Below are 22147 nucleotides of genomic sequence, written 5' to 3'. Positions count from 1 at the left end.
CATTATTTGAGTTGCATCAGTATTAGTAGTAGCATTACCATTAGCAGTAGCAGTAGAATTAGAATTATAATTAGCATTGGTATATTAAGATTAGAATTAGTATATTTGGATTAACATTAGCATTAGTATATTAGGATTAACATTAGTATTGGCATTAGAATTAACATATAAGTATTAGTTTAGTATTATTATTAATACTAATATTTGTATTAGCATTAGGATTAAGATTATGATTAGCATTAACATTATCGTTAGCATATTACGATTAATATTAGTATGAATATCAATATGCATATTAGTATGAATATTAGCATTATGATTATGGTCCATATTAGTATTAGTATTACTTAGTATTATGATTAAGATTAGAATTAGTATTAACATATTAGAATTGATATTATTACGAATATTAGTATTCAAATTAGCATTATAATTAGAATTAGTATTAATATCGGCATTATGATTATGATTATAATTATAATTAGAATTAGGATTTGCATTACCATTAGCATTAGCATATAAAGATTGGTATTAAGATTACCGTTAGCATTAGCATATTTGCATTTCTATAGGGATTAGAATTATGATTCGTATTATTATTAGGATTAAGATTATGATTAAAATTAGTGTTAAGATTAAGATTGGCATTACCATTAGGATTACAATTTGGATTAGAACAATGATTGAGATTAGTATTAGAATTAAGATTAGAGTTAATACCAGGATTAGGATTAGCAATAACATTAGAATTACTAACACTAATAATAATAGTATTATTATCATATTAGTATTAGTTTTAGCATTAGTAATGGAAATGGTAATGGTATTGGTATTGGTGACGGTAACTGCAATGGTAATGGTCATAGTAATGGTATTGATATTGGTGATGGTAATGATAACGGTAATAGTATTGGTATTTGTATTCATATTGGTACTGGTACTGGTACTGGTATTCATTACTTACACAATATAGAATAAATTTTTTTATTTTCTTTTACTTTCTACTAATTTGTATTGCATATCATTGATCTTACTATTTCGAGGACTCTTTTTTAAATAAAATATTTATTTTTACGATGAATACCCCGTGCAACGCACGGGTGAAGTACTAGAACAATGTATTTGTATTAGTATTAGTATTAATATTTATCTTTGTATTAGTATTAGTATTAGTATTAGAATTACTATTAATATAAGTATTAGTAATAGTATCAGTATCAGTATCAGTATTAGTATTAATAGTAGTATTAATATTTGTATCAATATTAATATTAGTATTAGTATTAGTATAAGTATTAGTATTAGTATGATATTAGTATTAGTATCAGTATCAGTATTGCTATCAATATCAGTATTAGTATCAGTATCACTATTAGTATTAATATCATTATCAATAACAACATGAGTCTCAGTATCAGTATGAGTATGAATATGAGTATCAGTATCAATATCAATATATGTATCAATATATGTATGAGTATTGGTATGACTATTGGTATGAATATTAATATTGGTATTAGTATTGGTATTAATATTAGTATGGGTATCAGTATCAGTATCGGTATCGGTATCGGTATCAATATCAGTATCAATACGTGTATGTGTATTAATATGTGTATTAGTATTAATATAAGTATTAATATCAGTAGTAGTATATCATTATCAGTATCGATATCAATATATCTATATTATTATCATAGTTATTATCATCATCATCATTATTATTATTATTATTATTATTATTATTATTATTATTATTATTATTATTATTATTATTATTATTATTATTATTATTATTATTATTATTATTATTATTATTATTATTATTATTATTATTATTATTATTATTATTATTATTATTATTATTATTATTATTATTATTATTATTATTATTATTATTATTATTATTATTATTATTATTATTATTATTATTATTATTATTATTATTATTATTATTATTATTATTATTATTACTATTATTACTATTATTACTATTATTACTATTATTATTATTATTATTATTATTATTATTATTATTATTATTATTATTATTATTATTATTATTATTATTATTATTATTATTATTATTATTATTATTATTATTATTATTATTATTATTATTATTATTATTATTATTATTATTATTATTATTATTATTATTATTATTATTATTATTATTATTATTATTATTATTATTATTATTATTATTATTATTATTATTATTATTATTATTATTATTATTATTATTATTATTATTATTATTATTATTATTATTATTATTATTATTATTATTATTATTATTATTATTATTATTATTATTATTATTATTATTATTATTATTATTATTATTATTATTATTATTATTATTATTATTATTATTATTATTATTATTATTATTATTATTATTATTATTATTATTATTATTATTATTATTATTATTATTATTATTATTATTATTATTATTATTATTATTATTATTATTATTATTATTATTATTATTATTATTATTATTATTATTATTATTATTATTATCATTATTAATATTATTATTATGCAAATTCATATTAGTCTTGGCGTATTAGCATTAGCATTAGCATTAGCATTAGTCTTAGTATTAGTATTAATATTAATATTAATATTAACATTAGTATTAGTATGAGTATTAGTATTAGTATCAGTATTAATATTATTGTTTGTATTAATATTGGTGTATTAGTTTTAACATTAAATATTTTTATTCGAATTGGCGTATTATTATTAATATTGGTGTTGATATTAATATTAACATTAATCATCGTATTAATATTGGGATTGGTATTAATATTAGTATTATTAGTGTTGGTTTTAGTATTAATATTAGTATTGTTTTAGTACTATCAATGTTGGTTTTAATATTAGTAGCATTAGTGGTTGTTGTTAGTAATATTAGTGTTAATATTAGGGTGGCATAGGCAATTGTACGTCGCAATGTCTAGAGTTAAAAGTAGATTTGAAATAAATTTATTTATCAATTCAGAATCGGGCGATATAACTAAATTACGAGCAATATTGTGTGCACAAAAGATTTTCAGCGAATATGAAGGTAAATTACAAATAAATGTATATTTTGATTCATTAAAACATTTTTTTGGTAATATTTGCATGTAAATCAACTGTCAAATTTTTCGTTCGTTTTATTTTATCCAAAACTTTTTTTCTAAAAAAAGTTGATCCGTGCATCGCACGGGTGAATTACTAGTAATTAGGGGAAATGAGTGATAACCCCCTAATTTTGAAAATATATATGAGGAGACCCATTAAATATTTTTGTCCTAGTTAAAAACCCAAATTCTGATCTTAATTAGTGAGACCCCCCTAGACAATTTAAAATACCCCTTTTACCCTTTTAATTTAATTCAAATACTTGCCCTAATCTCTCTACCACCAAACCCACGCCGTTTTATTTCCCCGATCCCCTTTCTCTCTCTGTCTTCTTCTCTTCCTCTCTCCCTCTCGTCTTCTCTCCCTCTCTTTAAGTTTCTATCGCCAAAAAACAAAAGTTTTCTTCTCTCCCTCTCTCTAAGTTTCTGTCGCCAAAAAAAAAAAAACAAATCTCCGATGGTGGCGTCGAAGAAGAAGCCGAAGGCTGGCAAGAAGCTCTCCCAGGATGCCGGAAAGGCGGCCATCGGCGGAGAGAAGAAGAAGAGGACGAAGAAGAACGTGAAGACAAACAAGATCTAGATCTTTAAGGTGATTCGTTTTATTTTCCCCCCGTTGTTCAGTTATTTTTATTAAATCCTAATCGTTTGCTTAATATTTTTTTTGTGTTTGCATAAATTAAAAATCAAAACAAATTGGGATGCATTATGCATAGGTCAATGGAATTACCAAAAGTTTTATCTGTTCACAACCTTGTTTATCCCATGTGCACTCTTTTTGTTTCTCGATGAATATTGAAGTTTCAGTTGGTTTTTTTTTTTTTTTTTTTTTAACAAAAAGAGAGAAGTAGAAGCTTGATGATGTTATATTGATAATCGGTGGAAGTTTGCATTTTTTTAATATATATGAAATTTGAGGAATGTAGCATAGAGTGTTACTGTAGAGGATTATTATGTGAACATGAACTTGTAAATGGAACTGATTTTGATTTGTACATTGTACATTTGAACGTATATTAATAATAATTTATGTATTTCGAATTTGATTTTGTTATTGCAGTTAATGATAATTGTTGATTTTTTGTTACAGGTCTCGGTGTTTGAACAACTTCTATGTACGAAGTTTTTATCGAGAGACATGGTGTTCGTCAAATTAAATTATTATTTTTTTGCAACTGATAAATCGGAGTTGTGGTCGTATTGAAAAGTGAGATTTGAAGCTATATACCACAAACTACACTATATATGACTATACTCTATAGTCACATGTGGTCATATACATGTAGTCATATATAGTCACATGTGGTCATATACATGTATATCATATATAGTCACATGTAGTCATATATAGTCACATGCGGTCATATAAATATAGTCATATATAGTCACATGTAGTCATATACATATAGTCATATATAGTCACATGTCGTAACATGTAGTAATATATAATTATATATAAACTATGTGTTTTTTCTGATGTATAGTGATGTTGATGATCGTGTATATCCATTTTTTTGTTCGGTACTAATTGATCATGGTGATTTGTTCTTTGTTGAAGAAGTGATTGTGTATTTCGATCTATATTTGTACAAGTTAATTTATGATATCAAGATTTAAATTGTGATTTTTGTTGTTGGTGTCGGTGAAGTTATTTTTAGTATATAATAAGTGGTCTACATAGTCGGTCGACTATATATAACTCTGGGGTGAAGAGAAGGTACAAGACAATATATAACTTTGGAGGAAAAAGAATGTACATATTATATATAACTATACGTGACTATTACATGTACTATACTATATAGTCATATGTAGTCAATTTATGTACAGAAAATTATTAAAAATAATTTTTTTAAAAAAAATTAACAAAACAAAAAAATTTAAAAATTTAAAAATTTAAAAAATAAAAAAAAATTAAAAATTTTAAAAAATAAAAAAAAATAAAAAAATTAAAAAAATTGAAAAAATTAAAAAAATTAAAAAGGTAAAATAATTAAAATAAATTAAAATTAATTTAAAAAATAATAATAAATAATAATAAAATAAAATTTTATAATATTTTATTGAAAATTTTGAAAAATGATAAATGCAGGTCCAAATGTGTTGAATGCAGTTTCCTATTGTGCTGAATGCAGTTGGAGAAATGCTGAATGCAGTTGGGCAAAAATTACAAATAAGAGCACAATAGTACTTTTGCCTCTCCAGGGGGTTATCTCAAAGAAAGATTTTTAGGGGTGGACTTATCCCCATATATTTTTCATTCTAGGGGTGTATATCAAATGGCCCCTAATAATTAATTAATTGTCAGAGAATTCAATTAAAATCAAATTTGGACTCTATTTCCTTAATTAATTATCCATCCAAAAGTTCAAATAAAATTAAACAATTGAAATCAAATTAGGATTCTCTTTCCTTATCCAACAAACAGTTCAAATCAAATCAAAGGATTGAAATCAGATTAGGGTTTTCGTTCAAGAAGCTGATTTTTTATTTTGGGGAAAGAAAAAAAAAACAAATGTACCTATCTCCCTATGTTACTAAAACCGTATCGGACCGGTCTGATCAGAGTGCGGTTGACTATATCGGGGTGTAGGGTGACGAGCTTATACCGCTGATCGAGGCTCGACGAGTTCTTTGCCAGGTGGCATTTGATGAACTTATTTGCCGGAGATTCAAGAATGCGATTGTTTCGAAACGCACTTGAATCTCAATAGGGATTTCACCGGCAAATTAAAAACCCTGCACCATCTTCGAAGATGGTGCAGGGTTTTTGATCTCTTCTCCGTTGCCATTCTTGATTGCTTATTAATTACTAATTAGCTAGAGATTTATTAACCCTAGATTATAAAGAATCGTTTATTGTTAGGATTCAAACAATTTAGGGTTAATACATCAAACAATTCAAAAGGGGCAAATTACGCTTGCACTCGCCCCTGAGGTAAAGATTAAATTACAAAAAAAAACCATCTTGTTTGGGTAATTACTAATTACAACCATCCCTTAAGTGTTGTCTTCCACGTTTAATTTTTACGGTATCAAATTTACCTACTAAGTGAGGAATTTTTTTTCGTAAAACAATACATAATTGATGGGATGGTTATGATTATCCAAATATAAAGGGTTTTTTTTTCGTAATTTCATCTTCATTCAGGGGTGTTCATAATTTGACAAAATTCAAAATCAAGATTAGGAGTCTCTTTCCTTGTCCAATAGAATCATTCTATAAATTCAAACTTATACGATACTTACCAAGTTCAAGAAGCTAACCTTTTGTTTTTGGAAAAGATAAAAATGAAAAATATAACTAAAATTCTTTATTTTAAAATTTCATATGTATCTATTAGTTTTAGCCATATCACATATTATTTATTTTGATTTTCATATATAAACAATGAATCTATTGAATCAAGTATAAGCGTGTAAACAATCGAGTCAATTCGAACGCACATGGTTATTCAATTTTTTTTATTATACGATACTAGTAGTTCGTACTATATATTATTATTGGCGGCGAAGTTGTTGTTCGTCGCCAAACGGTGAAACTAAGCTTTCAATGTAAATTATGGCATCAGAGCCAACATCGAAGTAACTAGGATCACCAACCCTAACTCGAGACGTATGCAACACACATGGCCGTTCCTGAGAATTCGGGGGCCCTAGGCGAGGTTTAAAGAATAACTGAAAACAGGGGCCCCTATTTGATAAAACTTTATTTTTATTTTTATTAATGAGTATTCGAAATTGAATGTATTAAAAAAATATAAATAATATTTTCTAAAAATGATGAAATAAAAGATTATGGGGGTTCGGGGTTGGTGCCCCCGAAATATTTTTGAAATGTATGAGTATAAAGTAGCTAAAAATGTGGGAAAAATTTCAAAATCAACAATATGATTTGCTGGTTCACTTCCTCTCGTGACGTATAATATTTATAGCAAATACCACATTATAAATTTAATATTTAGGGGCCCCAAAGTTAGGAACATTGCAAAAATATCTATTGATCATTTAGCTTAAATTTATTTTAGAACCGATGTTCTAAAATATTATATAAAATAATTTTTTTTAAAATAAGTACTAATATATAAAATGTAAATAAAATAATTTGGGGGCCCCAAATTTTCGTAAAAATTCGGGGGCCCTTGGCGATCGCCTACTTCGCCTCCCCTAGAACCGGCCCTGAACACATTACTTCCATTATAACAACCACATCCGATCCACAAGACACGTGAAAAGACACTAAGAAATCTCCGTTCTCGATGGTCAACCATAACCGGCACGCAAGTCCACGTTTACCGATACACATCATATTTCATTTTGTTACAAATAATTTCTCACATTATAAAGTGTAAAATCGTTTGCAAAAGTTGCAAACGAAACTTTGTCACTAATTGAAGGGAATAATTAAAACACAATAATTAATCAATAATAATCCTAGTTGAAGAGAACGAAATATTAATAAATTAAATTAGAAAACATGTTCCCTAATAAAAAAGATTAAAGTTGCACAACATATGTATATATATAGCTAGCTAGTAAGTATTAATTATCCTTGGCCTGGTAGGAGAGTTGTTGGTTCATCATCGCCGCCGGCGAACGGTGAAACTAAGGTTTCGACGTCGACATTGGCCTCAAAATCAACATTCATACGAGTAGGATCGACGATATCAACTCGAGACATGTGCAACACACGACTACTACTTCCTCCTTTACAAAAACCACACGCATTCCAGATGGCACCGGAAACGACACTAGAATATATATCAACAGATCCAACTCAGCCCCAGCCTTAGTTGTAACTACACTTGTGTGATGAGGGGCGTTTGTCAAATTTTCCCTTTTATAAAATTGCTAGAGCTTATTTGAAGTTTTGTTTCTAATTTTTGATTTTCTTGCAAATAATTTCTCACATTATGAAGGGTAAAATCGTCTCCAAAAATGCAATAACTATTGGCTAATGATGAATGCAAAGTTTCAAACTTTATGTTTTATCAAATTTTGTCAGTAGTTGAAGTTAATAAATACAACAGTAATCAATAATCATAGTTGAGGACGAAATATTCATAAATGATAAATTAGAAAAGATGTTCCCTACTAAAAAAAAGATTAAACTTGAACAACATATATATATATATATATATATATATATATATATATATATATATGAGACTTACTAGCTAGCTAGTAGTATTATCCTTGGCCTGGTCGGAGAGGAGTTGTTCATCATCGCCGCCGAACGGTGAAACTAAGCTTTCGACATAGACATTGGGCTCAAAGTGAAAATTGAAATGAGTAGGATCAACGATATCAATTCGAGACTTGTGCGACACACGACTACTTCCTCCTTTACAAAAAACCACACGCATTCCAGTTGGCGATGGAAAACACATTTCAATATCTCCATTCTCGACGGTCAACCATAACGGGCATGCACCCATTCTCATCTCACCACGAGGACATGTCCAAAACTTAACCCAAGATTCCGTCTCGCCGTACTTTGTCATAACCCAAACATCCATACCACTTTCTTCGTTGAAGCAAGTCAAACTAAGGTGACCTCCCAACTCATGCAACCGCGGTTGGCAATGATTATGACTCGAAAGGTACTGCGGCCGGCCCACAATTTCGTATTTCTCCTCCGCCAAATCAAAACCGACGATTTCCCAACTATTTAAATATTCATCGTCATCATATACATCCTCTTTGTATGGAGACGTTAGCCAATGCAGCTTTCCGTTCACAAACTTGCCCTTTGTAAACATGCCGAGTTCAAAATTGCACCTAACTAGTACTCCCTTTTCGAAATTCTCAATTTTCTTCCAAGTATTAGTCCTCCAACTGTAAATCTCTGTGGTGGTCCTACGTTGCTTCATTGGACCCAAGACGAATACGCATACAATCTTGTAGTCGTCGGTGGAGTCATCGTAACCGAACCCATATATGAAATATCCGGGTCGGAAGTCCCATGCATCGGTAAAACCATAAGATTCGGGTGAGGCAATTTTCTTGGCTTGTCTTGTTGTAGGATTCCACAAGAATAAATTCCCTTTGTCTACGGAGATGAGTATTAGGCCATTGCACGATCCCAATATCCCAAATTGAAAACTACCTGCACGAGGGTAATATCGTCCATATTCTTTATCATCATCGCCACCGTCAGCTGACGTCGTCATGCAATAATGAGGGGCTGGATTGAAATACACACTGAAATTATTGTATTCGGCGTCGTCGTAAGGGGACCTTATTAAGGGAATGAGATCGTCCAGCGGGTGGTGATCGAAACTCGTGATGTTCGAATTCTCGTGTAGAGATTGGAGAGAACACGACCTGAAACTGCGGTTGGGGAGATCGGGGTGTAGGACGACGAGCTTGTGGTGATCGAGGCTCGACGAGTTCTTCGCCAGGTGGCGTTCGATGAAGTGTTTGCTGGAGATTAGTGACCGCCATTGTTTCGAAACGCACTTGAATCTCAATAGGGTTTTCACCGGAAGATTGCACAAGAGGATTTCTTCGATTATTTCTTCGGGGAGATCACGGTGCATGGTTTTCGATCTCTTGTCGACTCTCGATCGCTTAGAGCTCATAGACCCCATTATTCTTTGATTGCTTAAAGATTCAACCTTTATGCTTTATTTTACATATGCATGCATATATTTATAGATTAGATAGATTACAATTTACAACAATTAACTTATTTGCATAATTGCACCATTAATAATTAGTTGTTAAAGAATTCAATTGAAATCAAATTAGGACTTTATTTCCTTAATTAATTATCCATCCAAAAGTTCAAATAAAATCAAACAATTGAAATCAAATTAGGATTCTCTTTCCTTATCCAACAAACAGTTCAAATCAAATCAAACGATTGAAATCAGATTAGGGTTTTCGTTCAAGAAGCTGATTTTTATTTTGGGGATAGAAAAAACAAATATACCTATCCCGGATTGTTAATTACCAAGTTCAAGAAGCCGGATTTTTCAGTAGAGTTTATTTTGGGAAAAGGGAAGAAAAATATAGGGTTACAATTTTTATTTTTATTTTAATTAAGATTTAAAATTAAATTAAAAAAATAAAAAGAACCCTAATGAGGGTTTGAAAAGGGTATAAAAAAAAGATGTAAGATAATTATTTTGGTGTATGTGAGAGAAATCAATTGTTTGCTTTGGCATCTAAAGCAAAGCATCTAATTAGGTTATTGTAAGAACTAATTAATCAATGGTGATTAGAATAAAAAACACACATGTGAGACAAACTTGGAAGCATTTGATTCCTAATCATTTATTAACCACAAAAGCAAAAGGATTATCAGTACCTTTTATCCAAAGCATATATCTTCGTCTTGCCGTATAACAACGAAAGATCGAAGATCTTTTTACTTAATAGTACTAATCGCGGTCGAAGTAGGGCTGTAAACGAGTCGAGCTTTGTCTGTTTTAGCGAGCTTGAGCCCGAGCTTGTTTGTTAGAGAATATTATATTATAGAACTCTCCTAATATTAGAGAGCTTGTTTGTTAGAGAATATTATATTATAGAACTCTCCTAATATTAGAATTCTAGTATGATTCGGTTATCTAGATTAGTTAGGATTTAGTTATTTAGTCAAACTCTATTACCTTGCAATATTTCTCTAACCCATAACATAATAGGGGTTTCTATTATATTACGTATTATTATTTCTCTTCTCTCTTTCTCTATTCTTCCTTGTTGAGCTCGAGCCTGAGCCATTTTGTGTATTTTATTTATTTATTAATATTATTAGACACTTATTATTATAAGTTATAATTAAAAAATTGAAATAAAAAAAGACCTGTAATTTATTTTTTTAATTGTTTATATGAATTTATTATTTGTTTTATATTAATTATATTTAAAATTAAAATAAAATGTTAAATTAAAACTAAAAAAAAAAAGCTCGCAAACCGGATCGCGAGTTCATGATCAACTAAAAATAAGCTCGGGCTCGACTCGTCAGAAAGCTCGAACTCGAAAAAAACCGAGTTCGAGTTCGAGCTTTTGTCGAGTTGGCTCGGCTCATTTACACCCCTAGATCAGGGGCGGATTTAGGGGGTGGCCAAGTATGCCATGGACCACCCTAAATCCTAAAATATTGGTTGCTATAGTGGTAAGGATGTCCTTTTTTGTGTGGGGGTGTCATGTGTTCGAGTCCTATAGAATACTTAGAGATTACCACTATTTTTCAACCCCTCTCCTCTCTTTTGGTTTAGTTTTTTTTCAGCCCCTATCTCCTGGTTTATTTTTTATTCAGCCCCTCTCCCCTGGTTTTTTTTTGCAGCCCCTCTCCACTAGTTTATTTTTTATTCAGCCCCTCTCCCTCTTTTTTGCCTCAATTGATATTTTTTTCAGACCCTCTCCCCAAGTTTATTTTTTTTCCAGCCCCTCTCCCTTTTTTTTTTGCCTCAATTGATATTTTTTTCAGACCCTCTCCCCAAGTTTATTTTTTTTCCAGCCCCTCTCCCTTTTTTTTTTGCCTCGATTGATTTTTTTTCAGACCCTCTCCCCTAAAAACACGAAAAAATTTATTTCATTTTTTTGCCTCAATTAATTTTGTTTCAGCCCCTCTTTCCCAATTTTTTTTCTTCAGCCCCTCTTACTTTTTTTTGCCCCAATTAATTTATTTCAGCCCTTCTCCCCAAAAAGACAGAAGATTTTAGTTCATTTTTTTTGTCCTCAATAAATTTTGTTTTAGCCTTCTCTCCAAAAACGCGCCTCTCCCAAATTAGAATTCAGAACTCTAAATTTTTTTTTTCAAGCCATGAGTAAAGAGGAGAATAGATTTACACTTGGACTGGAAATAAATTTTCAATCTGAGTTGTAACTAAAACATTAGTATATTTTTACTATTTAATATTCGAATATTTGATTATTATTTTTTTCTATGCGGCATACCCTGGATTTTCATCCTGGATCCGCCACTGCCCTAGATCGAACCAAAAACAATAATTATATAATAATAAAATTAAAATAGAAAAAATATATATAAGGATAGGTAGTTATATACTTATATTCCCTGTAAAATCCATAGACAAGAACATTGTATTTTAGTTGGCCAAGAAAGGAACCCTTAAATCTCGAAAGTTGGCAAGAACATATTGATTGTACCTGAATGAGGGCATTATAGTAATTTTCTCTTACCAAATGAATCTAACATTTCTGACTAGTTGAAATTATTGCACTTTTTTTCCAACAGTCTTTCATTAATTTTTTTATCCAGAATAATAAAGTTTCTTGATAATTAGTAGTACTTGAGTGGTTAGTTAGTTTCTTGCATTGCTTTTTTTCATCATAGGAAAGAAGAAGATGATGTTGTTATGCAAGATCCACTGTCCATTGATGTGTTTCTGCAAACCCTCTCCCGATAATTCATCGTCGACAGTTTACGCCGAAGAAGAGAGTGTGATTGTGAAGAGTGACGCGAAGATTTTTCTCAAAAGCTGTATCAAAAAGCTCGATTCTTGCACCATCTCCGTTAACGAAGGTGCGAAGAAACGAGTGCATTGGAGGGATAACTTGGGGGAAGAACTTTCTGAGATCACGGTGTTTGAATCCAGGTGCAAATCTTTTTTCTTTTTCTTTCTTTTTTTTTTCTTTTTTTTCGATGTCGTTTGATTCTTGACGAGTTTAATAATGTAAGAAAAAAAATTCCATGCATAATGAATGATATTGCAAATTCTTGCATCAGTGAAACAGGGTATACCGATAACGAAGAAGGAAGCAGCCATTGTCTATGTGTCATTCTATGATGTTTGCTCCGATTCGGCATTTTTTTTATGGAGGGGAGATATTTGACGAGGCATTTGTGACCGTTGATCCAAGATTCTTCGTAAAACATAAACGCGTACACGTGTTAGTACTGTGAGTTTCATCTTTTGGCTTCGAAGAAGAGAATTAAGATTTTTCTTGCCTCTGCCCAAACTGTAAATTACCGTTAATTTGCTAGATCGAAGATAATGACGTTCAAGAAACGGAGAAAAAATATAATTGTCTGTAAAATAAACAACCTATTGACCGGCTCATTGACCAAATGTCGATTGTTATGAACCTGCATTAGTGAACAAAAATAAAAAATAGTTTCGAAAAATTTGCACTACTCGATATTTTCACAAATGGTATTATCTTATTCCTTCTTAAACTTTACGAACGAGATTCTAATAGTACAAAGAGAGCAGATACAAGTGTAACGGATGCAATTGAAAGAAACAATCGTTAACTCTTTAAAGAAAATTAAAAAAAAAATGATAGCGAGTATTCGACTGAGCTAGTCCTATATACATTATCCGATTATCTGGGAGCTCTCTTTTCTACAGCTCAGCAGCTCACTCGTTATACAATATTCTTCGAAATCGCGTTCTCAATCCAGCTTTTATTTCTTGTTGAATCCAAATAAAGATTTGATAGCATTGATGGCATTTTCGTTGATAAACGATTCATCGAATTTCTTCATAAGAGACTCGAAACCCTCCGATTTCCTGACGTTTTCAAGGTCGGGATCTGCCCGAATTCTCTGTCCAAAAACGGCAGCACAACAAAAACCGGATTTAAGAAAATAAACCGACCATAATTAATGATGTATTTTTCATACTTACTATATACAACTAACCTTAAAGTCTTCAAAACCATCTTTCATAGCATCCTCTAGCGCCGAAAGTCCAGCTTGTAGCTGCAACAAGTCACAAGGCAAATCGTAAATTAAAATAAATAAAGGGTAAATTACAACCACCCCAAAGGTATGATAAAATTACGAAAACCCCCTCCTGTTTGGGTAATTACAACAGCCCCCTCAACTAATAATTTTCTTACAGGTCCACCCTTGCGGTTTCAAATTTAATGGAATCTTCTTGATTCAGTCAAATATTATTACTTTTGTACCCGTTTTATCCCATTCGAGCTCTACATTTTTTAAGCAAGATGATCGATCATAAGATGTGTTTTTTGGCTTGTATATATCAGATTGTGGTGCATCAGATTTTTACACAAAACAAGTACAAACTAGAGCACATTCCACAGAATCTGGATGATTATTTTGAATTTGACACCATAAGGGTGGAGGTGTAATTATCCAAACAAGAGGGGTTTTTTTGTAATTTAACCATACCTCAGGGGTGGTTGTAATTTACCCATAAATAAAAAACCGAAGATTTCGGACACTTATTTTCTTGATTAATATTTTTACCTGATTAAGCTTTGAATAGCAGCAAGCTACATTGTAACTCGCTACCGCAGCTTCGTTTTGCTCCGGTTTCGATCCCAATACCGACTCGAATTTTTCCAAAGCATCTTCGTATTTTCCACTCCTTCAATAATTTTTCCGAAAAAATAAAAATAAAAAGAAAACAGAGGTGCATGATAAAGATGTTCGTTCGTAACAAGGTCTTACTTGTAAAGCTTCAATCCTTCAAAAAGATCTTTCTCTCTCTGTTCTTTTTGTTCTTTTTTCCTCAAGTAGTTTTGCATCTACATAATCGAACTTCAATTTCAGCGATAAACGAAAAGCCAAATAAACCATTGTAGATAATATATATATACATACATACACACACATATATATATAGCAGCACTTACTTGGATTTCCCTCAATTTGAGGCTAACATTACCGGAGTTCCTCTCGGCTCTGAGAATTTCCTTTTCACTCAATTCGCCCGTGTTATCCATCTTTCCTGATTAGTAATTACCAAATTACCACAATAAAATTAATCCAACGTATTTACATCCCCTTTCGAAAGTGTTCAACGTGCACTAAACATCATTATCGAGCCTAAATCACCGAAACCTCACCATATCTCTTCTGCATTTTCATAAGCAGAGGGCCGATTCTCTGTCGAATAGTGTACATGGTTCTTCCATATTCAGCGGCAGGCCATATTTCTTCCCCGAAAACTGCACTGCATTAGTTATATATTCAGCTATTATATAGTCAAATCAAGATACTACAACAACATCATATATTGTCAAGACAATAATAACTAGGTTCAGTTCAGAGTTCAGACCCACAGCAAAAATAAATCAACTCAAAATTAACAAGATCAAGTGTAAAAATTCCACAGGGGCAAAACAACAAACACCTGGTGGCCACAACTTTATCGCCAACGGTGAAGACGCCAGTCTTGTCAGCAAACCCTCCCGGCGCAATGGCGTCTATGTAAGTCCCGCCGTCTCTACCCTTTGCGAATCTCAGACCGTACGGCTGCACCAACTCCACCTCGTACTCTTCGAATTTTTCCTCGTCGCCGGCCGCCTGAGCGTCGGTTTTGGAAGCTTTCACGGCCAAGATCGATGCTTTCGACGAATGGGCATTGCAGAAAGTGGTAGACGAAAGTGGGTATTGGCTCTTGGTGTGGTGGTTGAGCTTGAGCAAACAGCACGGCGGTGGGTTTAGCTTCGGAGATGGGGCTGCTCTGGTTGGCAGCGGCGGAGAAGAAGATAGAGAGATGTAGGTGCTCGACGCCATTGATCTTTCTCCACCTTGAGCTGTGTGTGTTTCTCTGAGAATCAAGAATCATGCGGACAAGAAGAGATTGCAGAGAGACTAGTGGCTGGAGTAGTCCGGTTTGAAAATTTGGGTTAATCTTTGTGGTGCCACGTGGCGCACTTGGGAGTTGGGATGACAGGACAAAATGGAAACCGGACATTGTTTAAGAAGAATGGCCCAAATAGGGATAATTAGACTTTTGGTCCCTATATTATATAAAAAAATTAATTTTAGTCCCTATAATTTTCTTTCCACGATTTTAGTCTGTGTGTGTGTGTGTATGTACACCATGGTAGTTAATCTCACGATATATATTGCGATACGGTATGGTTCCAATCAAAACGATACAACTCGGATTATGTATCGCCGATTGATAAATACCGTTAAATATCGCGAGATATCGTATCGTATCGCTGTATCACGATACGATACGATATTGACGATATTAGTCAACCTTTAAAAAAATGAAAAAAAAACGAAGAAGAAAGAAGAAATGTAGTCAACTACTCTGAAAAACAATTTAGAACAGATTTCTTCAATATCCCAACCCTAATTTACATTTTTCTCTTCAATTTCTTCACCAACCCTCACAATATTACAACCCTAATTCAAGTTCTATAGATTCTTGCGATTCAAGACCATTCGATGTGTTTTTTTGTTGGATTTTGCGATTGATGATGACGAATGCAATCGTTTAAAATTGGTAGATGATGACGATTTAAGTGACATTGATCTTCAAAATTATGAGATATCGAATATTTTAGAAATTAGGTATTCGGATTTGAACTTAGGGACAATTTGGTTAAGCTTATTTTACACAGTTGATAAACTCTTACATTTGATAAGTTGTTTTAAGAGCTGATAAGTTGTTACGTCTTACTTTTAAAATTATTTTTTTCAAGTGTTCGGATAGTGATCTTACAAGCTATTTTATTCATTATATGACCTTAAATAAATAGGTGGGTAAAAGTACTTTTTAAAAAAATCTTATTTGCTCTCCAGTAGCCTATAATATTTTGACTTTTTAAGATCTTTTAAAAAAATTACCTAACACACTAGAATAACTCTTAAACATCTTATAAGCTCGTTTTAACGTCTTATAAGCCTAGCCAAACACTCTCTTAGATGATGTTATTTGATGAATATATATGATTTTTGTCATACTTTATAATATGATGTTGAAACTTGAATTTATACCTATTTTGAAATAAGTAGTTATATTAAATTTTACATATTTATAATATTTTTATAATGTAGATATACATTTTTTACTAGTTTAATAGTTGTTTAAATATCTTACGATACGGTACGATAACGATACGATACGAGACATGGAGAAAACGATACGAGATATTTTTACGATCCGATAACCATGATGTACACTGGCGAATCCAGGATTTTTGTCAAGGGTGTTCGGAACTAAATATCAAAAAATTCAATGATTGAGTAAAAGTTTGCGGGGGTTTGGGGACAGCACCCCCGATTTTTTTAAGGATTATAGACATTAAATAATAAAAATATGTAATATTTTCAAATTTAAAAAGATTATTCTATAAATTTTTAATTTAGAAAATATTTAGACATAAAATTCGTGAAAATATTAAAGGGGTGGTAAATAAATTAAAGTTACAACTTACAAGTAGCATAATGTGTATTTCATTAGCGGATTTTGAATATTCAAATTATAAAAAAAAATACCCATCGTTTGAAATTTAGAAAATAATTGAAATAATATGTATATATAAAACATTAAGAGTTTTGGAATAATTTAGATTTTATTAAAAGAGAAAATTGGAGAAAATGTTAAATGAATGGTAAATAAATTAAAGTTGCAATTAACAAAATATATTTTCTTGATTTTTTGAAATATGAATATACCAACATATTTGAAAAATTAGAAAACAATTGAAATAGGTGCACGTAATGGAATTTGAACCTTGTACATTTTGGATAAAAGTTCCCTACAGCTTAAATACAATAAATTTTGAATGTCAAATTCAATTAGTTTATATATACAGAAAATTAAAAATAAAAAAAAAAAGAATAGAAAGGAACAACAGCACCTTTGATAAATGTGAAGCTGACATTTTACCAGTTCGGCTACACATGGCCATGGGCCGGTTCTGGGCCGGTTCACTCTGGTTCGCGGTTTATTTTTTCCGAAACTGGAAATAAATACTTAATGGATAAATAAATTAAAAGAATTAATTTTATATGGAAAAAAAAATGAAATAAATAAAAAGACTTGAACGTATCTTTTCAGGAAAAAATGGGGTGTGAGGGTATTTATAAGTAAAAATGGGGATTAAAAAAGAGCAAATAACAGTCGGTTCACCGCGACGGTTCACTGGGCTGGTTCACGGGGCCGGTTCACTGGGTCGGTTCACTTTTTTCGGTTTTTTTCAGCTTTTTTTTTTTTTTTTTTTTAATTAAATCCGGGTGAACCGTCGGGCTGGCCCGACGGTTCACGGTTCACCTATTTTTAAAACCGGGTCCGTCCCGAGGTACACGGGCCGGTTCACGGTTCCGGGACCGGTTCGTACGGTTCGTCAACATGTCACTTCGGGCCGGTTCCAGGCCATGGGCCCATGGTCGTGCCAAAGTTCAGCAACACCATCACATTAGACATTTACACATTCACATGTATATATAAGGTAAATATATAGGGAATATTTTTTATTTTAAACCAAGGTGTTCAGTTGTACACCCTTGGGCCACACTAGATACGCCACTGTGTATGTACGAATGTATGTATGAAATATTCTTATTTAACTAAAATTAATTATAAAAATCAAAATTTGAAATATTTTAATAAAATTTAGGTAACTCGATTTTTTATCAAATCGTACGATAAACGGTACGAAATTTCGGTACAATTTTATCGAATGAACGTTCGTAAATTTACCAACTGAATGGGTTGTTCGTAAGACAATTGAGGGGATGACTGTAATTATGCAAGCAATAGGGTTTTTTTTTTAATTTTTCCCGTGAATAAACAAATAAAAAAGAAATATGTGAAAAGAAAAGAGTGAAAATAAATATGTGAGACTGTAGCACGAGAAAATAATATTCACTTCGTCGACGATGGCTATCGGTTTCTTAATCAATTGACTGGGAAGTACTTTGTCCTTCATAACCTACTCCCAGTAGACTGGTACTCGGTTGAAGGACATGTTAGTATACACAGAGAATATTTGATATGACTGCAAGTACCATCGTGCGACTTACCTTCAGCTCTGTTAGACGAATAGTAATTTCCTCCTGACCGTTTACCACGTCCCAATATTTTATATTTTCCCTCAAGTCGTCTGGATACCAAACAAGAATTCCATCTATAAAAAGCCATTGTCCAGGGGAAAGTCTATGCCATGTTGCAGAGAAACGCTTGACGGTCCAAGTACTATCCAAGATTGAATACACTCTAATGCCACTCGTAGTTGTAAAGAAAATCTTCATATTGCCAGCTTGGTTGCACAGTTCAACCGCTTGACCTGTGTTTTATCTTCCTTATCAAAATACTAATTAAGTATTCTTAACCCCTGTTGAACCAAAGTATAACTTAATCCAGATATGGTATTAATTAAAAATGATTTTAAAATGAAATTTCAAGTTCAGATTGTATTTATCCAAATGTATTAATTACCAAAAGCAACATAAGTCCGAGGAAAAACCAGAAGAAAAAATTACCCGAGGGGAACAAGTTTCGTGACTCCGCCGTCGTTAGTCGCGGTTGGACTAAGACCCAGTGGAAGGCCGATGCTGTTCGTCGTAGCTGGACTAAGGCCAGTTCCGCCGAGGGGAAGACGGGCGCCTCCGGAAATGAAATTTGCGAATCCCCTTCCGCCGTCGTTCATCATGGCTGGACTAAGACCAGTGCTCCCCAGTGGAAATCCGACATCGTTCGTCGCGGCTGGACTAAGGCCAGTGCCGCTGATGGGAAGGCCGACGCCTCTGGAAACGAAATTCACCCCCTCAGCCGTTATTCGCCATGCCAAAGAGAACGGAAATGAGAAGCACAAACACCGTTGCAACCAGAGTATTTGGTAGCGCTACCATATAAGATTGGTAGGGTTTTGGGCGGTTACTCTCAATTTAAATTGAAAGTACTGACTGAAACTAACTTGCAAATATAAGTAGTGTTGTAAGGCTTCGATCGCATGGCCTGAGTAGGCTGATGCATGGATGAAGGAAAATATGACCCTCGCTCGCTTTTGTCTTAATTTAATTGTTCCAATATATTTTGTAATAATAGTCGAAAATATGTTCCAATTACGGTTAATTTCGTAGATAGTGTTATTGTCCAAAATATTTTCCGTCTTAATTTAATTGTTCCATTTTTTGCCCGGAATCGCCCCGAAACGACCCGTTGACGAACCGGACCGGCCCGTTGACCGATGAACCGGTCCCGGAACCGTGAACCGGCTCGTGTACCTCGGGACGGGCCCGGTTCTAGAAATAGGTGAACCATGAACCGCCGGGCCGGGCCAGCGGTTCACCCGTATTTAATTAAAAAAAATTAAAAAAAAAACTGAAAAAGACGAAATTAACTGAACCAGCCCCGTGAACCGTCGCGGTGAACCGGCTGTCATTTGCACTTTTTTTAATCCCCCTCCCCATTTTTTTCCTATAAATACCCTCACACCCCATTTTTCCTAAAAAGATAAGTTCAAGTCCTTTTATTTATTTCCTTTTGTTTTTTTTTCTATTTAAAATTAATTCTTTTAATTTATTTATTCATAAAGTATTTATTTCCAATTCTGGAAAAAATAAACCCCGAATTGGAGTGAACCGGCCCGGAACCGACTAGAACCGGCCATGGCCAAGTCTAGTTGAACTGGTAAAATGTCATCTTCACATTTAACAAAGGTGTTGTTATTCCTTCCTATTCTTTTTAATTTTTAATTTTTCTGTATATATAAACTAATTAAATTTGACATTCTTTGTTGTATTTAAGTTGTTGGGAACTTTTATTCAAAGGTGTTGTTATTCCTTCCTATTTCAATTGTTTTCTAAATTTTAAAATATGTTGGTATATCCATATTTCAAAAAATCAAAAAAAAAATATTTTGTTAATTGCAACTTTAATTTATTTACCATTCCTTTAACATTTTCTCCAATTTTATCTTTTAATATAATCTAAATTATTCCAAAACTCTTAATGCTTTATATATATATATATATTATTTCAATTATTTTTTAAATTTCCGACTATGTGTATTTTTTTATAATTCAAATATTCAAAATCCGCTAATGAAATACACATTATGCTACTTGTAAGTTGTAACATTAATTTATTTACCACTCCTTTAATATTTTCACGAATTTTATGTCTAAATATTTTCTAAATCACCCCAAAATTTATAGAATAATCTTTTTAAATTTGAAAATATTACATATTTTTATTATTTAATGTCTATAATCCTTAAAAAAAATCGGGGGTGTTGTCCCCAAACCCTCGTAAACTTTTACTCAATCATTGAATTTTTTTATATTTAGTTCCGAACACCCTTGACAAAAATCCTGGATTCGCCACTAGTTGTGGATTGAAGTTGTTTTGTATTAGTTTGTTATACATAATTAGTGATTTTGTATTTTATTCTGGAAAAAGTAAGCAAAAAACATACGAAATTGTAGTTGATTTTGAAAATATTATAGTTGATTTCGTAAATTTTATAGTTGTTTTCGAAAAATTTATAGTTGATTTGAAAATCAAAAACTAAAAATTCAAACAAGAAATTCTAAAATAAACGTTCATTAATAAAATATATATATATATATATATATATATATATATATATATATATATATATATATATATATATATATATATATATATATTAATTTTTTTAATTTTTTAAATTTTTAATTTTTTAATTTTTTTTTAGTTTTTCAATTTTTTTAAATAAAAGTATTATAGTTATAGAAAAAATTAAAAATGAAAAAGGTATTAAACTAGTGGATAATTAATAGTAGAAAGGGGCAAATTTGAAATAAAGAAAAAGTTGGACCTATCACTAATAATGAAAAAGAGGTTGGATCCACCCCTTATTAAGAAAAGGCTAGAGGGAATTATCACTAACAGCCCCTTAATAAACCACACTAATTAATAAACTAATTATTAAGAAAAGGCTAGAGGGAATTATCACTAACAGCCCTTTAATAAACCACACTAATTAATAAACTAAGTTGTTACATTGACTTTTTGGTTTTCTTCTCTTAAACTTCTGTTATTGACAATGAGTAGGGTATAAATAAAACTAGGACAGTCGAATTGAAATTTGCACATTCTGAAAATTTTCAATTTCGTATACTTAGCCTTAAATCTCCTTTTTTTACTCGTATACTGATTTAGTGCTTTGAAATAGGAATTATATGTAAGTGTACATGATATTGAATCTGTAAAGTATCTTCAGTGAACGGATTGTACAGGTCGTACTGCCATTGGTTGAACTTGCACAAAAATAAGTTGTTCAACGTACACACATGTGAGCCTTCTTCTCAAATTTAGGTTTAACGCCTC

The 22147-nt window shown here is 31.5% G+C and overlaps 2 protein-coding genes across 2 annotated transcripts; both read right to left on the bottom strand.

Annotated features, from left to right (window-relative positions):
* Positions 1 to 8287: 8287 nt before the first annotated feature.
* On the bottom strand, positions 8288 to 9710 carry LOC148764923 (F-box/kelch-repeat protein At3g23880-like). The gene has a single exon (XM_088814306.1). It carries the CDS (start codon positions 9677 to 9679, stop codon positions 8315 to 8317), a length of 1365 nt encoding a protein of 454 aa, XP_088670432.1. The 5' UTR covers positions 9680 to 9710; the 3' UTR covers positions 8288 to 8314.
* Positions 9711 to 13255: 3545 nt separating this feature from the next.
* ZKT (protein containing PDZ domain, a K-box domain, and a TPR region) lies at positions 13256 to 15764 on the bottom strand. The gene is made up of 7 exons (XM_012987618.2): positions 15221 to 15764; positions 14934 to 15040; positions 14721 to 14815; positions 14536 to 14612; positions 14332 to 14452; positions 13759 to 13818; positions 13256 to 13662 (listed from the first exon to the last, which is right to left on the bottom strand). The coding sequence occupies exons 1-7, from the start codon at positions 15604 to 15606 to the stop codon at positions 13522 to 13524; spliced, it is 987 nt and encodes a 328-aa protein (XP_012843072.2). The 5' UTR covers positions 15607 to 15764; the 3' UTR covers positions 13256 to 13521.
* Between the last annotated feature and the right edge of the window lie 6383 nt (positions 15765 to 22147).

This window comes from Erythranthe guttata, chromosome 14 (genome assembly GCF_056151865.1).
Source record: "Erythranthe guttata isolate IM_541 chromosome 14, IM_541, whole genome shotgun sequence".
NCBI classification, from domain to species: Eukaryota; Viridiplantae; Streptophyta; class Magnoliopsida; order Lamiales; family Phrymaceae; genus Erythranthe; species Erythranthe guttata.
This window is presented reverse-complemented; position numbering and strand designations above follow the sequence as displayed.